This window comes from Chanodichthys erythropterus, chromosome 17 (genome assembly GCF_024489055.1).
Source record: "Chanodichthys erythropterus isolate Z2021 chromosome 17, ASM2448905v1, whole genome shotgun sequence".
Taxonomy (NCBI): domain Eukaryota; kingdom Metazoa; phylum Chordata; class Actinopteri; order Cypriniformes; family Xenocyprididae; genus Chanodichthys; species Chanodichthys erythropterus.
This window is the reverse complement of record NC_090237.1, coordinates 37694314-37714809: the sequence shown is the minus strand read 5'-3', so window position 1 is coordinate 37714809 and position 20496 is coordinate 37694314. Positions and strand designations below refer to the sequence as shown.

The 20496-nt window shown below is 43.4% G+C and overlaps 2 protein-coding genes across 2 annotated transcripts; one reads left to right on the top strand and one right to left on the bottom strand.

Moving 5' to 3' along the window:
- Window positions 1-8799: 8799 nt before the first annotated feature.
- On the bottom strand, window positions 8800-11642 carry LOC137004254 (olfactory receptor 52K1-like). Its single transcript, XM_067364438.1, has 3 exons — window positions 11530-11642; window positions 9763-9797; window positions 8800-9698 (listed from the first exon to the last, which is right to left on the bottom strand). The coding sequence occupies exons 1-3, from the start codon at window positions 11640-11642 to the stop codon at window positions 8800-8802; spliced, it is 1047 nt and encodes a 348-aa protein (XP_067220539.1).
- A 3407-nt stretch (window positions 11643-15049) lies between these two features.
- On the top strand, window positions 15050-15997 carry LOC137005009 (olfactory receptor 6N1-like). The gene has a single exon (XM_067365752.1). It carries the CDS (start codon window positions 15050-15052, stop codon window positions 15995-15997), a length of 948 nt encoding a protein of 315 aa, XP_067221853.1.
- Window positions 15998-20496: the final 4499 nt, after the last annotated feature.

Below are 20496 nucleotides of genomic sequence, written 5' to 3'. Positions count from 1 at the left end.
GCTAAACGGGCAGGTAAAGTCTGTTGTGATACCGTCTATTATGGCTGTGCAGTTCCCTGTCGTTGAATTCTTGATGTCAATTCTGACTCTGCAGTCAGACCATCCTGTGTTCACGTTCAGCTTCAGTCTCTGTGAGCACACGCACACATCTCCTTGAACATGCATCACTCTCAATGGTGGAATCAACATGTCTGTGTGATTATACCGTTGTGTTCTCTTGCAGGCAGATGTTGGATGTTTTGTTGGAATCTTCCCTTGCTTGATGTCTGCTGCAGCTCTAAGCACCTCCGTCATCTGCTTTGGGATCAGACAGTCAGTCTCATTTATTGTTGCAACAGTCAATGGTACTGTCTTCCAGGCGTGAGACATTTGCAGACAAAGCCAGCAGCTGGTGTTTATCTTCAGTTCCTGTTTCTGCAGCAGTGCCAGAGTGCAGGCTTTGTTCCCTTGGCATTTTGTCATTGCCTTGTCCACTTCCGGTTTTGTTCCCCCTTTTCCTACTCCTTCATTTCCCATCCACGCTGTTTCATCCCAGCTGGGAATGTCAGGTTCAAATTCTGGTATAACAGGTGGTTTCACTTGTTGTGGTGCTGGTTTACTCATCACCAAGCTGAATAAAGTCAGTATGCACGTGGTTACCTTTATGCCACACATTCCAGGCACTTGAAACCGGTGCCATGGTCTCACTTGCTCCATTCTTTACAGTTGGCTAAATGGATCGCACAGTTGTACGTCCAGAACGTGTGAGGAAGATTAGTCTTTGATGTGCTTTTTCTTTAAAAACTGGTTGGCTCAGCACCACTTTGTGCCAGGGTCTCTACTCTTGAGATGATAACGGCAAATGATGTTTATATTTGATCTCTACCCGCACAGACGTGTGCCTCCTGCTCCTCTCCTCTCGGCTCCTCCTCCCCGATCACTGGTGGGACCTTTCTGCAATGGCTCGCATGCACCCACGTCGTTCTCTCAGCTACCTTGACGGCGGTGTGTGTCGTCAGAAGCACGACAAATGGTCCTAACCACCTTTTCGTCTTCCAGCTCTTCCTCCTCAGGTCCCTTATCACCACGTAATCTCCTGGCTTGATGTTGTGCAAGGGAGTCTCAGCCGGTTTCCCCTGAGCAGCTTTCACCTGCACGCAGACATCAGACAACAGAGAAGACATTTCTTTGCAGTATTTCAGCATATTGTGCTCACACAAATCTGTGGATGGCAGCTGTTGTTTACCCCCTTCCATTCCCATGAATGGCGGTCGTCCAAAAACAATTTCAAACGGGCTCAAATTTACTCTGGTTCTTTTTCTCATTCTCATGTACATTAACACAATAGGCAAGGCTTTTATCCATGTGAGACCAGTGTCTTCACAACATTTTGCCAATTTGTTTTTGATTGTTGCGTTTTCACGTTCCACTGCCCCCCCTGAAGAAGCATGGTAACTGCAATGTGTTCTCATATCTATTCCCAAAAACTGACCCACTTGTTTTATTGCCTCGTTCACAAAGTGTGTTCCGTTGTCTGAACTTATCTTTCTTGGAATTCCCCATCTGGGAATTATTTCAGTCAGCAGGGCTTTGGCCACTGCTGCTGCATCCTGTTTGGAGGTGGGGAAAACTTCAACCCACTTTGACCACATGTCAACCATCACCAGGCAGTATTTCTTTCCCTCACACGGACTCAATTCAATGAAATCCATCATGAGATACTCAAATGGGCCTTCTGATGCTGGTTGAGATGCTAGGGGCATTTTCACTCCTCTCGCCACATTGTGTGTGTTGCAGATGACGCATCTGTTGCAAAAATTTTCAGCGACCACTGTAAAGCCCTTCGTGATCCACATGTCTTTCATTTGTCTTACCATAGCCCCTTTGCCTCCATGGTCACGCCCATGGAGGCATTTAGCATAATGAGAGAAAAAATGTCGGGGTAAACAAGGCTTGCCATCCACACTCATCCACACATCATTCTCAAGTTTGCAACCACAACGTCTCCACAGGTTCTTCTCCGCTACTGTAGCAAACGCCTGCATACTCTGTAAAGAAGTCAAAGCATTTGTGTTAGTTTCAGATAATAAAATGCATTCTGGTTCCTTTGACTGCCGTGCTGCCGCGGCCTTCGCAGCCATATCTGCTCTTGCGTTTCCTGTTGAAATGAAATCTTTGTTGTTAGTATGCGCTGCGCATTTACAGATAGCAAGTTGTTTTGGCAAGAGAATTGCGTCTAAAAGAGTAGACACAAGAGAAGCATTTAGAATTGGCTGGCCATCAGATTTAAAAAAAATTCTATGTTTCCATAAAGCCCCAAAATCATGCGCAACCCCGAACGCGTATCGTGAATCTGTGTAAATCGTTACACTTTTACCCTCCATGAGCTTGCATGCTTCTGCCAGGGCTACGAGCTCTGCCGCTTGAGCTGAAAAATTTGATGGCAATGTGCCAGATGTCAATGTTTCGAATTCAGTGGTCACCGCGTAACCAACTTTGTTCAGGCCTGTCTGTGGATCTCTGAACGCAGAGCCATCCACAAACAGGATATGCTCACTGTTTTCGAGCAGTGTGTCCGAAAGGTCAGGGCGTGGGGTACATATCTGTTCGAGTGCAGTCAAACAGCAGTGATGTTCCTCCCCATCCTCTTCTGTTGGAAGGAGAGTGGCAGGATTCAGCACTGTGCAACGCTTCACTGTGATGTTTGGCATATCCAGCAAAATTGTTTGATATTTCAGCCATCGTGCTGTTGACAAATGTGAAGTCTTCTGTTCCTGCAAAATCATGGAAACAGCATGCGGAACCATTAATGTCACGTCAGAATACCCCACAAATTCTCTAGAGGCCATCACAGCCTGTTCAGCAGCTGCCACGGCCCTCAGACAGTGCGGCAGGCCTGCTGCTACTGGATCTAATTTGCCAGAGAAATAACCCACTGGTCGCATTCTGTCTCCATGTAGCTGCAAAAGAACAGAAGACATAAACCCATTTTTTTCATCAACCATTTGGACAAATGGTTTAGTTGGTACAGGTAGGCCTAATGTGGGGGCTGTGGCGAGCTGCGCTTTCATGTCGGCAAAAGCCTTCTCAGCCTCCCCCGTCCAATTAATCTTATCACATGACTTCAATTCCTTCCCTGTTGTCAGTGCTCTCAGGGGTTGCTCAAGAATCGCATAATTGGGAATGAATGTTCTGCAATAAGAGCACATCCCCAAAAATGACAACATTTGTTTCTTTGTGGTTGGTTTTGGTACCTCAGTTATTGCCTGCACTCGTTTTCCAGACAGTGATTTACTGTTTGCAGATATTATATGACCCAAAAATGTGACTTGTTTTTTTTACAAATTGTAGCTTAGGTTTACTGACCTTGTGACCTTCCTGTGCCAAATGTTGCAGCAAGGTCACAGTGTCTTTCACACATGTTGTTTCATCTTTTGCACAAATCAAAATATCGTCAACATATTGAAGCAAAGCTGATCCAGGTGTCAGAGTCAAATTTTCAAGACTTCGTCTGAGTGCTTCATTGTAAATTGTTGGTGATTCGCAATATCCCTGACACAATCTTGTGAAAGTATACCCTTTCCCTTTAAAATTAAATGCAAACCAATATGCACTGTCTTTGTCCACTGGTACGCTAAAGAAGGCATTCGCCAAATCTACCCCTGAAAAGAATGTGGCGCTCTGTGGAATTTGTGACAAGATTGTGTAGGGATTTGGAACTGTAGCAGCTCTCGCTCTGACAGCTGAATTCACAGCTTGCAGGTCCTGCACAAAACGCCATTCAGTGGGCTGACCCTTATCTCTAATCTTTTTCACAGGAAAGATGGGAGTACGCACCGGTGAGGTGTCACATGGAACAATTACGCCTTCTTTTAACAATGATTCAAAAACTGGTTCTATGCCCAAAATTGCCTCAGTTTTTAATGGATATTGTGGTTGGCAAGGTCTATAATCAGATTTGGGAGTAATTATCACCGGTTCGCATCCTTTAATCAGTCCCACATCATACTTGTGCTTTGCCCACAACTCGTCAGGCACTTCTGCCAGCGCAGGGTGTATGTCCAAAGCACAAATATTTGTCATACAGTCATTTTCATATGTGTGTTTGTCAACAGCGGTTAAAATTCGCTTCACCTCAATTTCATGCTTGCAATCAGATTTAAAAGCCCTCAATTTCTTACTGTACTCTAAAGTCTCATCGACCTTCTCCCAGTCATTTGTTTCAACACAGTGCTTCACAAACATTCCCATGTCACCCCAGGCCTGTGTGTTTTTCTTTGAAATTGATATGTGTGGCACACACTCTCCTGCTATCAAATAGAGAGGAAGCTGTTTTTCTGATAAGCCTACTGAAATCGCACACATTTTCTCAGTCCAAAACATTTGATCAAGTTTCAAAGTGTCTTCTTTTTGTTCAAACCATTGTTTTTCATAAAATTGATCTCGTTCTGTTACGACATGTGACGTGCAATGCAAATTGTCAGGCATCATAAAATCTGTACCAAATGACAGTGTTCTATTTTTCCCCAATTCACAGATTGTTTTTGCCCACTCAGTTTCGGTTATGTGCCATTTGTAAACCCATTTTGGTTCTGTTTTCAAATACATTTGCTCACCCTCTTTCACTACAATGCCCGAGGGATCTGAAACCATTACCAAATTTAATTTGCACATTAAATCTCGGCCCAGAAGGGGTACTGGGCATGTTTTTGAAGTTAAAAATGCATGCTTCAGCACGTGGCCCCCTTCTGTCTCACACTTTAATGGCACAGTGAACCGTTCTGTTATATAATGTCCTGATACAGACAAAGAACAATGCGTTTTGTTTGTTAGCGCTGGTTCACATGGCAAGTCACATGGTCGCAAAACAGATCAGGTCGCCCCTGAGTCTACCAAAAATGAAATCATTGTCCCTTCAACTAGCAGGGGATATTCAGGCATGTTTAAAAATCCCTTACTGCTATACATAATCAAACATTTGTCAAAATCTTTTTTGTTTGTTTCAGAAACACACAAAGAGGTGCAAGCTTTTTTTTCATTGCGGAGAGCATTATCAGTGCATGTGTTCAGGTGTGTGTGCGTGTGTGTGTGTGATATAAGTAAACGTGTACTTCCCTTTGCGGCGGTTTTTGCATCCTTGGCCGTGGTCCACCCGATCTCCTCCTACTCTCCGCATCCTTTTTCTCAGTCAGCCTTTAGCAGTTCAGGGCAGTTTGTTGCCCAGTGTCCGTCCATTTTGCACTTCCTGCATTTTGTGCACTCACGAATAATGTGATCGCCAGCTCCGCACAGATAACAGCCATTTTTGTCTGAATTGTGTCCTCCTTTGTTCCCGCTGAATCGTCCTCTTCTCCTTCCTCTTTCGTTCGAACTGAATCTTTGTGGTCTTTGCACAGCTGCCAACTGCAATTCTTTTATTCTTGGCCTTTCCTTCCTTACCCTCAGCTCATCTTCTGCGTGCAAGGCATGTTTCATGATGGTGCTCACTCGTCCTTCAGTCCATTCAATATAGCTGTGTTTCACGGCTTGGGAAATTTCAGGTCTCAGTCCATCCAAAAGGCTGTTCGCCAAATAACTTTCCCACGTGGTTGGTCTGTCGCCACGATCTGTAGGTTCCTTTAACCCGCTGTGCTTGCAAAACACACCATAGAGTCGCTCATAGTAAACTTGAACGCTCTCACCTGGTTCTTGACGGCAGTGGCTCACTCTGGACAATAGCGATGCGTGCTGGAAATGCTCTTCTCACAGTCTCAGTCAGTCCCGTCACAGCTGCTCGATATCCGTCGTTTGAAGCATGTTGCCAGTTAACGTGACTTCGTCTGTGATCCACTGCTGGTAATTCTGCGCTTATCTTGTGCCAGTTCATTCTTCCCAGTTTTGCCATCATGAGTCTTTTCAGTTCATTTAGCGTCGGGCTGAACTCTTGGCAGAATGTCATCAGTTCGGTGGCAAAACGGTCCCCTGCGTCATCAGGATTCGGCAGGTGGGCCATCGCCTCTTTCATATTGGTTAAATTCCAAGGGCGGTATACTAATTCTATTGAATTTACTCCCATAACCTCCACCATAGGTGCTGTGATGCTCACCCGGTTTTTCCTTTTCTCTGGGCGCGAGATCTCGAATTCTTCCTCTTCCTCTTCCTCGTCGCTTTCTGAGAGGGTATCAGAACTCAGATCAAAGTCCTCGTCTGACTTCAGCGCTCTGGCTTGTGCGTGTGTGTTGGAACGTTAAACATATGATCGTGCACCTTTCTTTCTTTGCTTCGTCTTCCTGATCGCTAGTCTCTTTCTCCTTCCGGACGGCAGTGTTTCTTTGCCCCGGAAGCTTTCAGTTGCGTATGCCCCTTCTGTTGACTGTTCAGCTGTGCGTGCTCCCTCTTCTCTCAGCTCAGCGGCGCGTGCTCCCCCGTCTCTCTGCTGGGGAGCTGGAGTTGGTTTGGCTGGTAGAATTGGTTGGTTCGGTGGGAACAGAGAGCAGTCGAGATCGGGATCCACTTTCAGGCCTTGGAGCTCCGCATTGGGATAAATTGTGTAGCTCGGCGGTGTTTCATGTGGAAAAGCACAAGCATAAGATGTGTTAGTAATAGTAATCTCATTCTGTGGAGGCACAGTTGCCTTTTCTTCACTTTTCTTTTCTTTCTTTAACATTCTTCTTTCCCTATTATCTGCCTCTTCCACCCAGCAATTAATTGTTTTCTCACATTTCCCACATACATGTTTTTTTGCACAACCCTTTGTTATGTCACTCCCTTCTTCGATCGACAATTTTACTGTTTTCAACCTTTTACTACTAAGAGTTCCTTCTTTTGGGAAATCATGATATTTTATCAACTTTTCTATATCTTGCATGCATCTTTGGCCATATAATTTTCTCATTTGACAAAATACTGGTGTCTCGTATTCAGCTAGCTTGCTTTGGGATTTCCCCATATTGGCAGTCTGATTCTGTGGCTTTTTTGCGCGCGCGCTATTAATCTGTTGGACGTCTCCGTACAGATCTGATCTCTTCACCCAAGATCAGCCGGGCAGACGCTCTCAATAGCGCCCTATTCGGGACCGCACACAACTCAGTCCCCGGACTGCACACAACTCAGTCCCCCTTATTCGCCCACGTGATTTCAGTTTTTTTTTTTTTTTTTTTTTTTTACCTCGTAAAAAACATCAATTCACGCTGCATTTGCCACAGATTCAGACCTCCCCTATGGTTTATCCCTATCAATTCAATTTTCAATTTAACCAAATTCTATAAAAGATTTTCCCCCCTGAATTTTCCAAGTTTGTCTCTTACCAGAATCACCCGTTGCCGTCTCAGGTTCGTTTTTCTTTTGATTCCAGTGGTCGTCCTCCTGGACCTACACAGCGTCGGTCCCTCGTCCCTGAATCTAACGGGGTTAGGGCTGACTTGGGTCAGGATTGCAGGTCACCGGTGCTCTCCAGGTCCAGAAGGTCCGTCCAAGGAATCCCACTTCTGACACCAAAATTGTTGCGGCAAAACTTAATTAGCTGACATCACTAGTAAGAGACAAACCTTAAGAGAATTCACTTTATAAAGATTTTATTTCTTGCAAGAAAGAGTCCACAGTCGACACAACCATACAATGTCTGCCCCGAGTGTGAACTAAGGACACAAAGGAGCCCACAAACATTTATACTCCAAATGTCTGAGCAACTCTCCTCAGTACTTTTCCATACAGGATGTAGGTAACAAACACACACACAAATGGCCCACAAATGGCCTTCCCTTTTGTCTCAGACTATTTTAAATTAAAAAGCAAGAAACACAATGGTCCCCCTTCTGTCTTAGAACTTATTTAAATGATCCGACACCCTTGGTTCGGGAAAGCTCTCAGTTTGGATGTCCCATCGTTACCCCCAGACGCTTTGTCTGTTGAGCTCAGAGAGGTGTTTTGCATAGCTGAAACAGATATTGACTTCTGTGTGAACCCAAAAATAAAATCTTTTTCTGTGATTAAATTTTCCCCAACAATCCACAGTTTAGCCCACATAGATTTCTGTTGTGCTCATTGTGTGAAGAGTTTTGAAAAAGTGACCCAAGTATTGACAAATGGGTCCTAGTGATTGTAAAAAACTGTAATGACAAAACATATTTTTGACTTTCTGAAATACAGTGAAATACAGTAAGTGTCAGCACAAAATAAACAGGTAAAGCTATGAATTAACCAGCTTTTAGGCAACAACCTATACATCTGATATAGACGTGCAGATGAGAACACATTTAGATTTAAACTTTTTTTGTGGATAAAATTAAATGAGCTTGCAGTGGGTCCAAATGATCCACATTGAAATTTTTTGAACACATTAGGTTTTCACCTCAAACTTTAAAACTGAAAAAAAGTGTTCTCCAGCATGTGAACTGCACTGTACAAAGATCAGATGTTCTTGTTTCAACTGAAGCACGGGTTACTTTCTCAAAAGGTTTAGCGTCCATACTAGCTTGAGCCCTCCTGTCAGAGACACATACTAAACACTAAGAAATTATGAAAATACATTTTCCCCTCAGATTGTTATGATGAAAATATAATCTACAATGAAAACCACTGTAGTATATTTAAAAAGAATGAACATTAGAAGTATTTCCACTAGTGGGACCAGAACTTTACTGTATAAAATCTGAAAGTAGACAAAACATTATACAAGAGTATTTGCTTTTAATCATGTCTTTGGTTGTCTATAGCTTTACATAGAATTCCATACACACACACACACACACACACACACCTACACACACACACACCTACACACACACACACACACACACACACACACACAGAGAGAGAGACACATAATGTATTTCACAAAGATCATGAAATTGCAAATATTTTAGGTTCTTTTAGTTTTGATGTAAAATAACAGTTTGTTGATGCACACAGTCTCTGGGTTATTTTAACAGTACATTTTCTGATCTCTTTGGTTCGAACACCATATATTACTGGGTGCAAAAGTGGTGGCAAAAGTGTTACTTGGAATGATATAAAGACATTCATCTCACTAGACATAAGCACAGTCAATCTGTTATATATAACAGAAAAAACTGTGGCAATGGAATAGTTTATGAAGATTATCAAATGAGGAAGGCATGTTCCAAGTGCCTTGCTTTGACTATTTTTTGACATTTTTAAACTAACAGAAATTATTTTAACATAAGACAGCACTATCAGGAATGTAGGGAACACAGATAAACACACTATTATAAGTAAACCATATACATTGCTTAAAATGCCAAGACTACCCACACCACATGATATGTTAATGATTGAAAGATTATCACAAAATAGCTTATTAAGAGTACGGCTGCATAAGGGAATTCTTGATGTCAAATATATTTGACCAGCTACTGAGAAAACAGGAACCAAGTTGCTTAACATTAGCCACATTCTAATTTTACTGGGATTCATGATAATATGGTACTGTAATGGCTTACAAATTGATACATACCTATCATAGGCCATTACTGTCAAAGTAGAGTAAGTGCAAACAGCATAAATACTAAGCAAATAGACTTGGAGAAGACACCCCTCATACGAACTAGTGTGCCAATCAGTTAGGAGATTTGAAAGAACTTTTGGCCAAACAGCACTGCTTCCGAGCAGTCCGCTGCATATCAGGTTAAACAAAAATATATACATTGGCTTATGGAGACTTGATTCTAAATAGATAACAAGCATTATAAATATGTTTGCTAAGGTTGCAACTGAGTAAACTAAGAAAATAAAAATAGTCAATACATATTTCCATGGACCCAGTGACTCATATGATGAAAATACCAAATCCAAACCAGTAGACTTGTTCATCCTTCAGGCTGGAAAAACAAATAATGAAACATGAAAACACAGTGTCATTGAATTACTTATTATATATTATAGTATTATTATTATTATTATTAATAAAAAGTTAAATGGTTGTTAAATTATATATATATATATTTTTTTTTTTTTTTTTTTTAAATAAATATCTATATTGCATGCCTTGTGTAACATGTAGGACCTGCAAATATAATACCCAACAAAAATTCCTGTTATACCTTATTGTAAATACTGACCAGGCTCTGTGTGCACTGCTAAATATTATATCTGGGCTCAGTACATGGACTGTTGTTTTATAAAGCCCTTTTGCTGCTTGGTTGGAGATGAGGTCAACAGATTTGCAGAGATTTCCTTAGGGAGCAAATTCCCATCCCTGCATCTCAACTATTTTATTCTGTGCTTGGAGAAATGGAAAAAGGAATAACCTTAAAAATATCTTCTCTTTACAGAGTATACTTGCTAGAGGTCACTCAATAAACATAGGCCATAGAGGGTATGTTTCTAGAGATGAAATTATGTATGAAATTAAAAAAAAAAAAAAAAAAAGAAAGAAAAAAAAGTGACATCTGAAAAAATAAGGAAAAAAGTAAATGGAGGAAAAGGAACAGTTGTGTAGTATTTTCTCACTCAGGCCACCACAAAGTAGTAGTTTCACAAGTAGCACCAAATTAATATCGTAATATTTGGACACACATCACTTAAATCCCTTTTTGAGCTTGACATTTGATACTTGACATTTGATATTCAACAGTGTTTTGCTCTGCCTGCTCAATGCTCACCATTGTATGCAAACTGAACTGAGCTGGATGATGAGATCACTGTTTACTCCAGTGCTGATATAGATAAATTAACTAAATTAATAACTATTGTTTCTAACATCGGAATTAATCAATGCTGAATTTACTTAAAATGGATACTGACACCATTTTCTTTAAGAGCTGGTGTGCAGCAAAATTTATAAAAAGTTATCACTGTAAAGCTGCTTTGACACAATCTGTATTGTTAAAAGTGCTATATAAATAAATGTGACTTGACTTGACTTTGAGCTAGCAGTGGTCTTACTCATAGCAGGTTCTACAGCAGCTTTTTCTCATCTAAGGTGGGCCATAGAACCGTCAAGAGCCCTACATCTGTGGTGGTGCATGGCAAACCTAACCAGGCCCACCTTGTGGAGGCGGGCATGGCTGCAGTTCATTTAAGGGTAACTGTAAGGACCAAGGTTAGAACAAGGCTGTTAAGGCCGAATATAGGAACAGAGCAACTACAATACACTCACTCACCGTACATCATCCTGGGATGCCCCTGGTTAACACAACATCTACCTCAAGTCCAATGGAACACCGGGGAAATCCTGAAATGGGGTGACAACCGTTTCCATTCCTGCCTGTCTCCGATCAAGAAGCCAAATGCAATCTACCTCCTTCCATTCCAAGTATGTCCCTCTTCTTTCAACTTCCATTGAAAGTCCAGAAACTGATCAAAAGTTTGAAATTCATCCAGAATACCGGGCATTCCAGGATGTGTTCAGTAAGTGATTGGCTACCCAACTTCCACCGCATCGGCCATGGGACTGTGCCATTGACCTGCTACCTGAGGAGTACGTCAAAGAAGCCCTTAACCAGTGATTCATCCATCCATCGACTTCCCCTGCCACTTCAAGCTTCTTCTCCATGGCCAAGAAGGACGGAGGCTTGAGGCCATGCATTGACTACCGTCATCTGAACTTACAGACAGTTAAGTTCAGCTATCCCCTTCCTCTGGTCCCAGCAGCTCTGGAACAGCTGCGGGGAGCTTGTATCTTCTCCAAGCTGGACCTGAGGAGTGAATACAACCTCATTCATATATCCGCTTGGGGATGAATGGAAGACTGCCTTCGTTACACCATCTGGCCACTATGAATACCGGGTTATGCCATATGGCCTGTCCAACTCTCCCTCCGTGTTCCAGAACTATGTGAATGAGGTGTTCTGGAAGTTCCTCCACCAGTTCGTCATAGTTTACATTGATGATATCCTCATCTACTCCCGGAACCTGGCCGAACATCGGCAACACGTCTCCCAGGTCCTCAAGAAGCTTCGTGAACATCTATACCTGAAGCTGGAGAAGTGCGAGTTCCATACCACCTCCGTTCACTTCCTCGGCTACATCATCGATCAACACGGCATTCAGATGGACAAGAGGAAGGTGGACACCATCCGCAACTGGCCCCTTCAATCAACTGTCAAAGAGTTGCAACGTTTCCTAGGATTTGCCAATTTCTACAGACGTTTCATTCACAACTACAGCCTTCTCAGTGCACCCCTCACATCGTTTCTCAAAGGCCAGCCCAAGTCTGTGTCTTGGAATCCATCTGCCTTCCATCAGCTCCAAGAAGCTTTCCTCACCGCTTCGATTCTGGTCCATCCGAACCCAGAACTCCCTTTCATTGTGGAGGTGGAGGCCTCATCCACTGGGGTCGGAGCGGTATTGTCCCAGTGGGAGGGTAAACCACAGCTCCATTCATGTGCCTTTTTCTTGAAGAAGCTATCCTTGGCGGAGCAGAACTATGACATTGGTAACAGGGAACTGCTCACCATAAAGTTAGCCTTGGAGGAATGGAGACACTGGCTGGAGGGAGCACTTCACCCGTTTGAAATCATCACTGACCACCACAACCTAGAGTACCTCCGAGAAGCCCGAAGACTCAATCATCGCCAATCTCGTTGGGCCCTATTTTTCACAAGGTTCAACTTCACCATTACCTACCATCCAGGAAATAAGAATGGTAAAGCTGATGCTCTCTCCCGTCTGTTCCAGCCTGATCCTGAAAACATGGACCCTGAAACCATCCTCCCTCCAGCCATGATTGTAAGTCCCATCCATTAGACCATCAACCAGCAGATCTCCGAGCCTAACTCAGCTGAACTTGCCCCACCGGGAGGTCCTGAGGGGCATCTCTACGTTCCCCCAGCACATCTTCAGCCCCTCATGGACTTAGCTCACTCCTCTCCAGGCTCTGGACACCAAGGTAGTACACGTACCCTCTCGCTCCTGCAGCAACAGTACTGGTGGCTATCTATGCCCCAGGATGTCTCCCGACACATCAAAGGATGCTCAGTTTGTGCCGTTGATGACACTCCTAGGAAGCTCCCAGAGGGTAAACTCCTGGGGATAGATTTCATTACGGATCTCCCACCTTCCAACAATTTCACCTGCATCTTTGTGATTGTGGACCATTTTCCAAATCCTGCAAGCTCATTGCCCTAAAGGGTTTGCCTACAGCACTAGAGGCCACGGAGGCCCTATTCAACCATGTGTTTCGTTATTTTGGAATCCCTAAAGATATCATCTCGGACTGTGGCCCGCAGTTCATATCTCGTGTCTGGAAGGCTTTCTTCAAGCTCCTAGGAGTGTCAGTCAGCCTGTCCTCAGGATACCACCAACAGACCAACGGCCAGACTGAGTAGAAGATCCAGGAGATCGGGAGATACCTGCGGGGTATATTGCCACCAGAACCATAACAGCTGGAGCCAATTCCTGCCCTGGGTGGAGTATGCCCAGAATTCCCTCCGACAGACCACCACAGGGCTCACCCCATTTCAGTGCATACTAAGCTTCCAACCTCCACTCTTCCCGTGGTCGGGTGAGCCCTCCGAGGTTCCAGCTGTCAACCACTGGTTCCAGCAGAGCGAGAGAATGTGGGACTCAGCTCATGTACATCTCCAACAGGCAGTTCGGAGACACAAGCGGCAAGCGGATGCTAGAAGAAGCCCAACTCCATAGTACCAACCTGGCCAGAAGGTATGACTCTCTACCCAGGACATCCGTCTCTGACTGCCTTGTTATAAGCTGAGTCCCCAGTACATAGGTCCCTTCACCATCCAGAGGCAGCTCAACGAAGTCACCTACTGGCTCAACTTACCACCTCAGTATCATATATCACCTTCATTCCATGTCTCATTACTCAAACCCCACACTGAACCCTTGTCTCCTCCTTCCACAGAGGAGGCCCCGAGGAGCATTCCTGGGTCAACCGTCATGACATCCTCGATCCCTCTCTTCTGACACAGTTCCATCACAACCATCCAGACCATCCTGCTCCTTGGGTCAAGGTAGACCCCGTCGTTGCCCCATCCGGTCGTCAGGAGCCGCCTGTGGAGGAGGGGGTACTGTCATAGAGTCAGTTCCCACCACCATCACTCAACACACATCGTCACCAGATCTCCACGCTCCGCCCACTCGTTCACAATCAGAGTACTGATCAGTGGCACCTGAACCTCATCACACCATCACTATAAGAACACTCACTTCCCTCACTTCTGTGTCTGGTCTTGTTTATACATACCTGGACTCCTTACTTCTCATTCGATGTCTCCGCGTTCCCATTCCTTCAAGTCTTCAAGTCTTGTCTTCCCACGTTGAAACTCCTGCAAAAGAGAAAGGACTCTGTTATTGCTCAGCTAAGTGACTATACTCTACGTGCTCATATTTGCAATCTACTCACCTGTGTTGTTCCTGCGTTCGTGCCTCTGCTTCTGAATAAACCAGGTGTTGATTACTTACTCTCTTGTCCCCGTCTGTTGTCTGACAGCCATGTGACGTCACCTGTTGGAGCTTGGGTTCCTTGCTGCCTTCTCCTTTGACATTTGATATTCAACAATGTTTTGATCTGCCTGCATTGACACCATTGTATGCGAACTGAACTGAGCTGGATGACATCACTGTTTACTCCAGTGCTGATATAGATAAATTAACTAAATTAATAGCTATTGATTCTTACAATAGAATGAATCAATACTGAATTTACTTAGATGGACAATGACATCATTTTCTTTAAGTGCAGTGCAGCCAAAAATTATATACCAGTTATCACTGTAAAAAAATAGTAAAAAGAGCTATATAAATACAGGTGACCTGACTTGACTGACATATCTTTAAAAAAAGCATCTCAAGAGAGTATTACAAGTGTTCACAAACAAGGCAATTAGCATGAGACCAGTATCCATATATATCACACCAGATCAACCAAATCACACAGCACTCTGTCAAACATACAAAAAGAGATTGTGGTAAGATTTTAATTATTTTAATTATTTCATTTGAAGAACCAGCATATGCTATCTTTAGCATACTAAACATATTTCTGTTGGATAACAGGACTGAATAGCTGACTATCTGATCATTTAAAATTATCCAACATTCAATTTCAAATGAACCTATTTTAGTGCATAATGATATCACTATCACAAGACTTTGCATATCATTCCAGATGCAGCCACCACTAGAGAATGAATCCATTGCCTTAGTATTTACACTCTCTGGACTAAATGAAACAATGGGAAACAGATTTGTGTTTTTTTCTTTGACTGTATTGTATTATCCATTAATTGTGTTGTGCAATGTAACCATAATTTACACTGTAATCTCACAGAAGAGGCTTCATGAGCCAATGTATGTCTTTATATGTAATTTGTGTATGAATGGACTTTTTGGCACTGCTGGATTCTACCCTAAATTTATGTATGACTTAATATCCCAGTATCATGTGATTTCTTATGCTGGATGTCTGATTCAGATATTTGTCATTTATTCATCTGTTCTGTGTGACATTTCAACATTAACAGTGATGGCATATGACAGATATGTGGCAATATGTAGACCACTGGAATATCATTCAATAATGACCAATCAGAGGGTTCTTGAATGTATCCTTTTCTGCTGGCTATCTCCTTTTTTTTGCATGTCTGTTTTAATTGTGTTAACATCAAGACTAAAATTATGTGGCTCTAGTATTGAAAAGCTATATTGTGAGAATTGGTCAGTTGTTAAACTTTCCTGTGTTTCTACAATAGTAAATAATGTGATTGGGTATGTAATCATTATTATATATTTTGGTCATGCAGTATTGATATTTTGCTCATACATTCACTTGATTGGAAAATGCAGGAAGTCAAAAGAGGGCAAGCATAAATTTATACAAACATGTGTACCACATCTTCTTGCACTGCTCAATGTGAGTGTTGCATTGCTGTTTGACGTGCTGTACACTCGTTATGGTTCAAAGAATTTGCCACAAGATTTGCGTAATTTCATGGCTCTAGAATTTTTACTCATACCACCTATTTTAAACCCCCTAATTTATGGACTAAATCTGACAAGACTACGGAAGCAAGTCATGGGAGTGTTTTTCAAAAAAGAAGTGAAAATATCAGATTGAATAAGTCACAAAGATTTTTATTATCTTACATATTCTAACCCTAGACTCTTTGTGAGCAATTATTGAAACAACTTGTATTATGGAAATTGTTTTATTTTATTCAAAACAATGTACAAATTGTAATAGCTAGTAGGTTTGTCCTTTTCAGCCATATCATAAGAATTTGCCATTTCTTTATTTAATTGTAGGAAAACAAATTATGTAGGCCTACACTTATTTTTAACTATATGGATTTAGCCTAACTTCCATACAATTTAAAAATGACTGTAATTATGTTTTGAAATTTAGTGGGGCAAAACTCAGGAATGAGATTGGCCTCAATTTTATGTTTTTAGTATTGGTCTCTGTGTTGTATTGCTGGAGATTGAACAGTTAAAGTGATATGCTCAGTGCATCCCGAGATTAAAATGTACTGCCTGCTTATAATGGTTTGCATTTATGAATGAAACAAACTTACACGTTCAAAATCATGTATGATGTTTTATAGTTGTGTATAGTTAAGTGCATAAGAAATCTAGCAGCAGAATATCTATTTTGAGTGAATAGCAGCAGCAATAAATAAACCTGTTTAAAATCGTTTTATGTTTTACAAGTTGTGTATGATGAAAGGAATAATAATTAAGCATAACCAAAGCAAATATGAGAACATGCATTTTGAGTCAATAAAAAACAGCAGCAGGAAGACACCCTTGTTGTGAAGTCACAATGAATCTGTTTGATCATGGCAAAAAATAAATAATTGCTAAGGTGGTTGGTGGGGGTTATAGAAGGTTCACATTGCTAAAGTCACAAGTTAAATAATCTCTGGACTTCACTAGCTCAGATAAGCCACTTTCACGAGTGTACTACTAACTAAAAAATAACTGTAGAGAGTACTAAATTTACGTTAAATAAGCTTGGTCAGCTGCTGTTACAGATACTCAATTAAAAGTTTCAAAAGATGTTGAAAACATTAGTGTCAGCACAAACATTTCAAAACATGAATACTGAATATGAATATTAAACATCAAAACTAAACAACGTTCAGTTAAAGGTGCAATATGTAAGAATTTTGCAGTAAAATATACAAAAAACACTAGGCCAGTGTTATATATTTTGTTCACTTGAGTACTTAATTTTTCCCAAATTGCAATTTTAATCAAGGCTCCGGGACGTGTGAGGAGTCGCCTGTCAATTGCACCATACCCATGTTACAGCTGTTTTAATATATTTATAGACAGAAAACTAATTATTGTTATAAGTATTGTTTAGTCTTGTATTGTTTAAATCTAATTTTCTTGATTTTTTACCATGCTTTACCATGCCTCAGAAAAAAAAAAAAAAACACTATTTGTGAAGTAGCTAACATAGCATAATCAGATGCAGCTTTATTTTTAGTAACAGTAATACAGCATTTTCTCCATCATGCAATACGTTTTAAGATGATGCTATTTCATTTACCAAAACAAGGCAAATGAATCTCAGGTCTGCATATCTATATGGGAGTTTTTATATCTAAATAAGTACAGTAGCTCACCTTCTGTCAGAGCAAAAGTATTTGCTTTGTTAAAACAAAACATTAAATGAATCTCAAATATGACAGCGATTAAGCTTTAAACAAGTAATATTAGAGAGATATTTTTAATTGTTTTATTATGGGCTGTCAGTAAGAACTAAAAGCAGAGGTAAGGCTGCTAAATTTTAAAGCTTTATCTACAGTAAAGAGCCTTAAATCCTAAATTAAGAACACATTAGCTAAAGAAGAATAAATAAAGCTTGCGTCTAATTTAAAAGTCTTTTTTTTTTTTTCAACATGATGGAACAAAAGAACAACCCAAGCCAAAGATAACACTAGATGGTGACAAATCACCACTATATTAAGACTTTGTTTGGAAAGATGATTGAAATATGAGGAATTTTTACATGACTGCGCACCAAATTAGAAAAAAATGTGCATCATAGTATTATAGTATTCATTGTTCCGTTACTGATAATTTTACAGGTTATTTTTTTTAAACAATTGCTAGGACACATTTCTCAGTACTTAGGTCACTTTCTTCACACAGTTCTCCCAACCAAATTTCACCTTGGCACAGCAGTCAATTTCACATTCCAAATGCACTAAATCTACCAAAACACTTCAAACATGTCTCAAATCAACTCATTCCTCCAGAACACCAGCAAAGGTTTTCACCCAGCAAACACACTTTGTCAATCATAAAACACTGACCTAAAAAAAGGTTCCCTTTCGATACTTCACTCGTACTGCGTATGGGGAAAAGTCTCCCTTTTTCCCCGTCACTGAAGCCTTTTTCAATAACACAGTGTAACTGCATCGTCATTGGTTCACTCATAGACAAGTTGTTGAACCAATGACGGCGCGGCATAGCCGCGCGACCTATGGTGAGAGAGCGCGCGAACTTTCCCGCCGAAATGGGTGGGGCAAAGGGCTATATAAGCAGGCGTTTCGCCATAGGATTTCAGTCCTTTCTCCTTCAGCGACGACAACGCATCTCTTCGCTGATCTCCGCCTAAAGCCTGAGGAAGCTCGCCGCCTTCAAGAAGTTCCCGCCGCCGTCTGAAGAGGCCCCGCAGCGGACCCAGCTGAACTCGCCGGTCGGAGACAGCGCCGGCGCCCTCGCTGACTGCCGCCCCGAGCGCCGTCCTCGAGATGCCCGCCTCCCGCTTCCGGCCACCTTCTCAGCGTGTCTCCTGCCGCCATCCGGCGCGCCTTTGAGAGTTTCTCCGCGGCTTATTGCCGCTCTAAAAGAGCGTTTTCCTCAGCGGTTCTACCGCTCTAAAAGAGCTTCCGCGGCCCTCGCCGCTCTAAAAGAGCCCCCCCAATCGCCGTTATAACGGCGGCGGCGTTGCTGCAAATGCCGCGCCACTCTTGTGGCACGTGCAGAGCCCCTCTGCACGACGACGACGGACACAGCGAGTGCGTCGCGTGCCTGGGCAAGTCCCACGCCGACGGCGCGCTCGCTGGAGCCTCATGCCCGCACTGCGAGAGCATGAGCCTCGGTTCTCTGCGCTCGCGGGTCGCCTTCTTTACTGAAGGCGATCTCGCTGCTCGGGCGATCTACACCTTTGTTGGCCAAGCTGCTTCAGCGCTTCACACCATGGCGATCTTCCAGGTGTTCCAGGCCAAACTCCTCCGCTCCTTCGACGAGTCCGGCACTTATGCACCTGCCTTCAAGGATCTCCGCAGCGCCACCGATCTAGCCCTGCGGGCCACGAAGGCCACTGCCCAGGCCATCGGGCGTTCCATGGCCAGCATGGTTGTGCTTGAGCGCCATCTTTGGCTCAACCTCACGGAAATCAAGGACCTGGATAAGACGGCCTTTCTGGACGCCCCGGTCTCCCCTTCCGGTCTCTTTGGGCCAGCGGTGGATAGTTTCACTGAGCGCTTCACAGCAGCGCAGAAGTCGTCTCAGGCCATGAGACACTTTCTGCCCAAGCGCTCCAGCTCTGCGTCTGCTCCTAGCCGCCCCAGGACTGCGCCGGCTCAGCAGACCAAGCCTGCCCCATCCACCTCTCAAGCAGCACCGCCTAAGGAGCATTGTCAGCGCCCTCACCCTGCTAAGCGCCATTCCTCCTTCTCGAGACGCCAGGGACCCCGGCCCAAGATTGTGCTGGACCCGGTGACTCCGAAGACGCCCTGATCCAAAAGCAGGAAGGAAGAGGGTCGGGGAATGTCTCGTTACGACTGGACCACCCCAAAAGCTCCCTCGTGCAGCCTCCCCTCCGCCTCGTTTAAATCCGGGCGTGGGAGAAATGCTCTGTGTTGTAGCTGGGCCCACACTTGTTGCGCCCAAACAAAACGCCGTTTTCATTTCCTCTTCCACCTCCTTCGGTGCACGGCCCCCTTCCCAGCGGCCTGTCACCCGACATCATTCAACCCCTTGTCACTCGGGCCGAGGCCTGGCAGGCCATCCCCGACGTGTCAAGTTGGATCCTCGGGATCATAAAGCAGGGCTACTCGCTCCAATTTGCACGACGGCCCCCTCGCTTCGGAGGGGTGCTTCAAACCTTGGTGAACCCGGATGACGCCCCTGTCCTCTGGGCCGAGGTCATGACCTTACTGAAGAAAGGGGCTATAGAAAAAGTTCCCCCTTCAGGAAGCGAGTCAGGCTTTTACAGCCGTTACTTTCTGGTCCCCAAAAAGGATGGCGGCCTCAGGCCCATCCTAGATCTCAGACTTTTGAATCGCTCCCTCATGAGATGGAAGTTCAAAATGCTGACGCTGAAGCAGATCCTCGCACAGATTTGTCACGAGGACTGGTTCTGCTCGCTGGATCTGAAAGATGCATATTTTCACATCCAGATAGCCCCCCTTCACAGACGATTCTTGAGATTCGCATTCGAGGGAGTGGCATACCAATACACGGTCCTGACCTTCGGGCTGTCTCTGGCTCCTCGCACTTTCACCAAGTGCATGAACGCGGCGCTTTCCCCTCTGAGGCAGATGGGAATCCTGGTTCTGAATTATCTCGACGATTGGCTCATTTTGGCCCATTCAC

Bases quoted from the DNA above. Each gene is read 5' to 3' on its own strand.
- LOC137004254 (XM_067364438.1), bottom strand. From the start codon at position 11,642: ATGAATGAGGTTGTATTCACTCCTCAGGTCCAGCTTGGAGAAGATACA. The intron at 9,798-11,529 runs GTAAGTTCAGAT...TTGTTTTTCCAG, and splicing joins ATAGCTGAACTTAACTGTCT to CCTGAAGGATGAACAAGTCT. The intron at 9,699-9,762 runs GTATTTTCATCA...TTATTTTCTTAG, and splicing joins AGTCTACTGGTTTGGATTTG to TTTACTCAGTTGCAACCTTA.
- LOC137005009 (XM_067365752.1), top strand. From the start codon at position 15,050: ATGCAGCCACCACTAGAGAATGAATCCATTGCCTTAGTATTTACACTC.